We start from the raw sequence: 7,994 nt of genomic DNA on the forward strand, positions 1-7,994 counted from the left end.
CCTGACTTCCACTTCTCACCTCCTCACCTTCTCGGACTCTCTGGCTTCACCTTGCTCCACGCTCACACCTTATCTGTTTTGTGACACCCCCATCTCTTTTCATATTTCCTGTTCCTGCCCCGCCTGTACCTTACACCAGTGCTCTCTCTCTCTCTCGCTCTCTCTTGCTTCAGGGTGATGATCTTTTGCCTCTCTGCTTTCCTCTCCTATAGTTTCCCTCTACCTCCTTCCTCCTCCTCTTTCATCAGTCTCTCTGTGCCTGTCTGTCTGGTTTCACACTGGACTTCACTATCCCCCCCTGGCATGCCTCGTCATAAATGAGCTATCCTTTGTTCAGGCAAGTCTCCTGTATTTTCTGCAGGTCAACTTTTATCTGCGTCCTCCTCTTGCTTGTGTCCAGGTCATCTGGCTGGCTGGAGATCAGTGTTTTGCCATATCCTACTTCCCTGTGATGTCTCTCGTCTTCTTTCATGTGTGCGCGCACAGACAAAACTCCTGTTGCTCAGCACTGCCTCAAAGCTAAAGCTGTTGCTGTACTCCGCCTCCTGCGTGGAGGCCCTGCCTCCCCTATCTGCTTCCCAGGCCCTCCCCCAGCAGTCCTCCAGCCCACACCTCATAAGCTCCTCTCCCCCTTGGCACAAAAAAAGAGGCTGTAACATGAGTGCCCAGTACTGAATTAGCCCACAGTTTGCCTTCTCCAAAAGCAGAATGAGTCCTTCCGCTAACTTCTGGCAACAGTTTGTCTGTTAAGATGGAAACCTGTTTCTAACAAAAAACACACACACACACACACACACAAAACGAGAACTAACCAGAGAGCGGTTAGCGGAACTAAGAGAAGCAGAAGCAAAGACTAAAAAATAGAGAGAGGTGGGGAATTTATACCCAGGGGAGCCACACATTATTTGGTTATATGTGCATGCTCTGTTGGCTGTTGATACGCTGGTGAATAAAAAAGCTCCGACTCAAGTCGGCCTACGGGAGATGAATTGAGGGTGAGGTGCCTTTCAGCTATCCAAGTCGCACGAACAGAAAGCCACACCCATATCGGGACTCAGTGGAAAACCTCACGCTGAGCTTCTTGCACTGAAATAATACTAAGTCAGTTCATGCTGAGTAAGCTGAATTCTGCCCATGCACCGAAAATACCGAACAATAGCGTCGTTTAGTTTGACAGAGGGAAACAGTGTTTTTTGGAGGAGGATAAAGCTGTGTTTGACCACAAACACATGTGTCATGGCTCCAGAGCTGACCTGTAAAAAATGATCTGGTTACTTCAGTGAGCAGCCTCTGTGTGACTTGTCCCTGTATTGAATTACCGAGTGACTGCGCTGTGTGTGTGTGTGTGTGTGTGTGTGTGTGTTGTATTATTTCTGTCAACATGGACGGTTCAAAAGTTACATGTCAGGCCTTCACTAGGCTCGTTCTGTTCTTTCTGGCAACTGGCAATGATGTCTGTCACAGTATTAATCGTTCTGGTTCAGGGACGGGGAAATAAGCTCTCCTCTAGATGTGACGTCTGCGACAGAAAATAACACAGAGAGTCATGAGCCACCAGCAGGATCGAGAAGACCAACGCTGGGAGAAGATTTCAAGATCTCATTTAGTTTCCCCCTAATTACAGACCATCCTGTCTTCAGTCAACAGCCGATGACAGACAATGCTATTTTCATATAAAGTCTCCATGGGCTGTTTAACGCACATTAAACAGAAAGATGGAGTTTGTGGTGACACTTACAGTCTTGTAACACAAGATTTCCTGGCTTTGTGCAATCTCTGCTTCTCAGAGGAATTGTCCTGTAACGAGCGTCCTGATGACAGACGTGATTGAGAAACGATGGTTTGTTGTCGCTAGTTTTGCATGTTTTGGAAGTGTCTGCTTCACCCTAGATCTGCAATGAGAATTGGAATTATGGACCCGTGCTGAGAAAAAAAAAAGGGGAATATTTTGCATAGTTGTGGGCCAAGTGTGTGCGTTTACCCTCAGCAGCTGCACTAGACAGGAAGTCTGAGCACAGCTTGCGTCATTGCGGTAGGCTGTAATGGAGGAGGAGAGGTGGACAGCTGGGTGGGAGGCTGAAGTACTTTGCGTCGTTGAAGACTGTCACATGGCGTTCAGACAGACAAAGGTGCTGTTCTCACCCAAACAGCACCCAATAAAACCCCCCCAGCCACAGCACCGATACAGCTGTGAGGCTGAGAGCACACATCCACATGAGGACGTGTACGATCCTGTAGCACAGAGAACGTCCTCATGACTTTTTTTTTTTTTTAATCGTGGCTAGTTTTTCACAACAATAATCCGATAGTCCAATAATCAACTTCTCCAATCAAAACTTTATCAGCCTCAGCCCACAGCTTGTATGCTCTGACCCCCTCTCCGAATGTATTTCCTCTTGAAGTCGACACACATGACAAAAAAGCTGCGTGGTGACTCTACGTCATTTCAGCGGAAAGATGTTCCGGTTGATAAATGTTACGTTTGTATTTAAATGTGAACAGTCGAGATGATAAAATCTACATTGTCAAGTCAGGACAGATCCGGAAGTCGATGATCAGCAGGGATGAAATTTGTGCGTTGTATTTTCCAGTGCAATCAGAAAATCAGGTGTGAATGCGGTCCAGTAAATACACACTTCCCCAGAGAACAGGAACCGAAATGAAGAGTGGGATGTCTGGAACAGTTATCGATAAAGATCAACGACTTTTCCATTCACCCTTTCACATTGTAAGCTAAATAGTTTTCCGCAGTATTATCCTGCTTATTTGCTTTATTATTATTATTTCAATCACATCATAAGCCACTCCACCTCCTATTGTTTACTTACCTTACACAAAGTCCCTGAATACCTATGGGATCATGATTATGGAATTGGATCCACATCACACAGCTACAAGGAAAAGAAGGAATTAAAAGTAAACTACTGTGTCTGAACTATATCTTCAATCACATATTGGGCGTTTGTGTTTTTTTTTAAGATGATCTTTGATATGTATATACACACACCAGATCTAAGCGATCTTCTAATCAGCTGTCTGTCAGTCAGGAGTCATGTTGTGAGCCTCTAAATAAGTGCTAATGGGTCAAGAGGGAGGTGTGATGGAAGTCGAGGGCCCATGAAAGCAGCAGTAATACGGTCATGTGGTCACGAAACAGCTGATCCTGCTGCATTCCAAGGCTGCCATGAGACCCAGTGCCCTCCTGGCGAACTGAACTGTTCCCACATGTCCCCTCAGGCGTTCAGCCATTCATCCAAACGTGGTCTTAACAAATGACGGCAGAGCAGACAAGAGCGACCCGCATTCCACATTAGCACAAATTGAAATTGAAAATTTTGGATAGAACAGATTTCCTTTCGTTTCACATCATTTGAGTGTTTCAGTGCTGAGAAGATCAAGTTTCTGATATTTTTATCCAATGCTTCAAAAAAAAAAAAAAGGGAAAAAAAAAGGTTCACATGCTGATAGTTTTGAAAAAATAAATTCGGAGACATCAGAGGTGATAAGATGTGGATGTTTCATGCTTCGGTTGCTGCTATGAATGGAACAATTGTATAAATATTCCCTGGCAGATGTTGCAACCATCAATGAGATGATGCTTATTTATGCAACTTCTCTTCTACAACTAGCACAGAAAATGTCAGTATTTCATGTGTGAATACATCAATTATTACTCAGTCCGATATTGGCTTTTCCATATGATGAGAGTTTTCGTTAATTCCATGCGAGTGGTATTTTTCATTGCAGGAGCTGTTCGTTCCAGCTACAGCCACTGGGTGGCAGCAACTCTTAAAAACATAAACATTTCAAAGCTTCTTGTATCTTTTTTATAATAGTTTTAAAAAAAGCATATGTTTGTTTGGAACAAGTGAAATGCGAATTTGATGACAGCTGTTGAGGAGAAAGAAACCTCAGACCGGAAAACACAACCAATCACAACTGGCTTAAAATCAGAAGTTAGTGACGCTTAATTGACACGACAGGAAGTGAAATTCTTTGATGGGGGAAAAACCCAGACAAGTCATTTTCCTCAGAGGCCATTTAGGTCAGGCCACAAAGACTCTTTTCAAAATGTTCGTGCATCAATTTTCTGTTGTATGTCCGCAAACGTTTCATATTCTGAACTTCACACACCACAGTTTGTTCATCGGCAGATGGAAATGAGTTTTAACTGACCTTGAATCTGTCGTCACTAGAACACATACTGCCCCGTGACTTCCTACGCATCAGGACCATGTCAGACAGCGTCGAAGGAAGAAGCTCATTGCTAATTTCATTCATCAGGATAAATTTGATCCCAGTGTCTACAGTATGATTAAAGTTTAAGAAGGACAGCTCCGTTTTAGTTGAATTGGTTCGGTGTATTTTCTAACATTTACCTGATAAGTCTGACTGGTACTGAAGATTTGTCCTCAGGACATGATCCCTGTACCGTGTTTGTAAGTCTCCCCGAGGGACAACGAAGACTGATCGTTTGTATTTGAGGAGGTTACTTCATTTATAGTAAAGTACAAGTTAGTCTGTGGAAAAGGATTTTTTTTCCTTATTGCGTCTGTAGTTGGAAATCATAAGGTATAACTGATAAATTCTGATTATGTTCACAACTGAAGATTGCCCATATATCCTAACAATCCAGATGTGGTATTTCCTAAAAAAAAATGTAATTCTCACCAAGCTGTAAAGAACGTCTTACAAAACTCAGGATTCAGCAGGTTCCTGAGGTCCCTGTCAGCAACGTAGTGCATCCTAAAGCCCTTGAATCCATTGGTACGAGGCCTTCGATGCGCCATTCATTTACTTTAAGTGCATTTTAACCAAGTGAAATTACAGAGTCAACAACCACACAAATCCAACCTTTGAAGTGACCGAAGTGAACTTCTCTCACAGTGGTTAAAAATACCAGGACAAATGTCAAACCCAGCTTGTAAAATTGTTGCCCAATGACAGGAAAAGTACAGGAGACACCAGTGTCTTTATGTACACTTTTATTGTCAGTGATCACCAGGCGACAGTCTGGAGCCAGATCACTTCTTGGTCTCCTCCTCCTTTGACAAATTCTTGATGATCTCCTCCTTCTTGGCCTGGAGACGCTCCTCTCTGCGCTTGCGGGCCTCCTTTGTCTTGGAGCGACGAGCCTCTGCCTGATCACTGTACAACGGACGGAGAGGGAAACGTTGACACTCAAATACACAATCCCATCCTTTTATACCACTCGACACAGGGAGGAAGTAGAAATCACTTTAGTGAGCAAAGGTTTCGATACTTACGCCAGGAGCTTCTTGCGAGCCTTGTCTGCCTTCAGCTTGTGAATGTGCTCCATAAGAACACGCTTATTCTTGAACACGTTACCTTTGGCCCTCAGGTACAGGCTGTGGTACCTACAGGGGGTTGAAGACGACCACATCAATAACTGGAGGTGACACTTTTACAAGTGGACACGTGAATGCCTCAACATCATTTACAAATCTTATCGTTTTCTTATCTGCTCATGGAAAAAAATGAGCTTTGCTTAAAGAAACTGAGTTTTTTATAACTGATGTGACCACCAAAGAACCAGTCAGAATGACAAACACTGAATTCCCTGTAAGTCTGATAAATCACACATGTGAGCCGTCTATATTTGTGTTGTGTTTAACTTTCACAAAGCAAACTATTCACATCCTATGACGTCTGCAGGAAAACTCAGCTCAAGTCAAGGATCAGCAGAAAATCCTGAACCTACATGTGCCTGTCAATCTTCTTAGACTCCCTGTAGCGACGCAGCAGACGACGCAGGATCCTCATGCGGCGCATCCAGGACAACTTCTCTGGCATACGGGCGTTGGCAGTTCCCTTTCTCTTACCTGAGCACAGGAATCGAGAAAAGCTTGTTAACGGAAGCAGCACGTTGTACACGTGTGAGAACATAGGAGTAGTAAATGATTCCCCTACTTTAAAACACACAGAAAACCCACCAATAAAACCACATCACAATCACTCATAAACGAGGCGGCTCCAACGTACCAACTCCCATGTGTCGTCCCTTGCGACGCGCCAGGGTGTTCTTGCGGCAGCGGGCCCTGGAGTGGACCGTAACGGGTTTACGGATGATAAGACCATCCTTCACCAGTTTACGGATCTGCTGGCCTGAGGACAAGGGACAAGAGTGAGATGGGGGTTAATGAAGATGCATTACGGTGCTTTGAGAGGAACAAAAAGTTCCTAAGGGTTAGAGGTAGCTTCAGATAACATTGTCAGCAATAATCTTATTTACGTATATTCATAGAACAAAGAAACTTCAGTGCAAAGGTCTGACGAGTGACGTTGTATCAGCATCTGGTGATGAAATGTTCAAGTCCTGTCAGTTAGTGACAGTATCCAGACAGACAGCTGTATTTCGCAGTTGATTAATTTCCGATTTTTGAACATAAACCAGGGGCCTTGGAGGAGGGTGTCCACCTCGGTTTTCGGTTCGATCGATCAGTTTGCTTACGGGAGTTGGCGTTGGCGATCTCATTGGTCTCGTTGGGGTCCAACCAGACCTTCTTCTTGCCGCAGCGCAGGACGCTGGAGGCCAGCCTCTTCTGGAGCCTGAGCATGCTGGAGGACAGACATCAAAAGTTCGGTTTTAATTTCAAAAACTAAATGTCCACGGGCTTATCAAGCCATTTGTTTTTTTAAAAAAGTGGACTACAAATGTAGTATCGTAGGTGTTAGCCGACCAGCTAACTGCTAGCAGGATGGACAACATGGCCACAACGGCTACATCGTGTGCCAAGAGGCTAGGTGGCAAATATGGATTTATAGCAGGGACTGAAAGCAAAACTTGATATGTTTATACTTCATGGACATTTAAATGTTTTAATATAACCATGTGATGTTGTCGGGTGTACATTTAAACCATAAAATTGACACTTTTTCACGTCCCCATCGACAGCGATCCTACCTCATGGCTGCTACTTCAATAGAGAAAGGAAGAATCCGGTGTCGAGCAGGGACGGTTCCATTATAGAGGAGAGTCCATAAAGGAGCTCGACGGTGGACTCGGTCAACTCCAGGTATTATTAACACTTTTATTGTCCACATGATTGAGAAAAATTAACTCTTAAAAATACGAATGGTTGAAACATTGCATTAAAGTGCGTATTCATGAGTTTAATATCAAAATAAAAACTCATCAACATCCCTTCAGAAAATTAATGGTATCAACCAGTGGTAAATGCAAGGAATTATGGGAAAAAAGTTGTATACAAATGTACCACTGGGGGCGGTGTTTTCGCAAAATGTTCATTTGACATGCACTGTGCGTTTGTGAGTTTTCTTGTTTTAGCATGTACATGAGGAAAAACACACATTCACACATTCACATCAGAAATGTTCCTACAGAAAGGCTTTATATAAACCTGTTAACGTGGACATTATATGACCGTGTAAACAGCATGTTTGTTTGTGTTTTTTTGTTCTCTTCAGCCAGGTTGATTATATTTGAAACATAGAGTCTCTTTTCCAATTCATGAACTGTGATGAAATCGCAGCTTAATTGTACAGGAGTGGACTTTTTCTTTTACTCAGGTATTTACTTTGTGCTATAGCAGGCAACTTCAGGAGGAAAATGGTTTGAAATTATTGAACAGAATGGCATGAAATAGTTGTGAGCATCAGGTGAATACGTGCCACAAATAATGATGTATGTTGTTTATACATAAACAACATGTATACGCAAATCTAACAGAGGTGATATGCTGAATATGCAGTTCCTGCATCCCCACTCGTGAAAACAAATGAGAACAAAAATGTGTTTTCAGACCTCTGAAATGGCTGATGAATGAAAGAGTTTTGGCAAGTGCTTGTTTAGAAAAACAAAACAATTTAAATTACAAAACAATTAAAAAAAAACAATCTGTATGTTTCGTATTTGGCCAGCTACTCATGCATGTTTTGCCAACGTTTGCATGATGTATCCTTCACTCTCTGCCAGCAGCCTGTCACCATGGCAACACTGCACGCTCACGGTG

General features: G+C 43.2%; 1 protein-coding gene across 1 annotated transcript; it reads right to left on the reverse strand.

Annotated features, from left to right (window-relative positions):
- Positions 1-5,024: 5,024 nt before the first annotated feature.
- On the reverse strand, positions 5,025-6,578 carry RPL19 (ribosomal protein L19). Its single transcript, XM_078622410.1, has 5 exons — positions 6,473-6,578; positions 6,004-6,126; positions 5,723-5,843; positions 5,268-5,378; positions 5,025-5,148 (listed from the first exon to the last, which is right to left on the reverse strand). The coding sequence occupies exons 1-5, from the start codon at positions 6,576-6,578 to the stop codon at positions 5,025-5,027; spliced, it is 585 nt and encodes a 194-aa protein (XP_078478536.1).
- Positions 6,579-7,994: the final 1,416 nt, after the last annotated feature.

The sequence above is a fragment of the Lampetra planeri genome, unplaced genomic scaffold (genome assembly GCF_965212315.1).
Source record: "Lampetra planeri unplaced genomic scaffold, kcLamPlan1.2.h2 scaffold_1505, whole genome shotgun sequence".
In the NCBI taxonomy this organism is placed as follows: domain Eukaryota; kingdom Metazoa; phylum Chordata; class Hyperoartia; order Petromyzontiformes; family Petromyzontidae; genus Lampetra; species Lampetra planeri.

Bases quoted from the DNA above. Each gene is read 5' to 3' on its own strand.
- RPL19 (XM_078622410.1), bottom strand. From the start codon at position 6,578: ATGCTCAGGCTCCAGAAGAGGCTGGCCTCCAGCGTCCTGCGCTGCGGC. The intron at 6,127-6,472 runs GTAAGCAAACTG...CCTTGTCCTCAG, and splicing joins GATCGCCAACGCCAACTCCC to GCCAGCAGATCCGTAAACTG. The intron at 5,149-5,267 runs GTAAGTATCGAA...TCCGTTGTACAG, and splicing joins GCTCGCAAGAAGCTCCTGGC to TGATCAGGCAGAGGCTCGTC.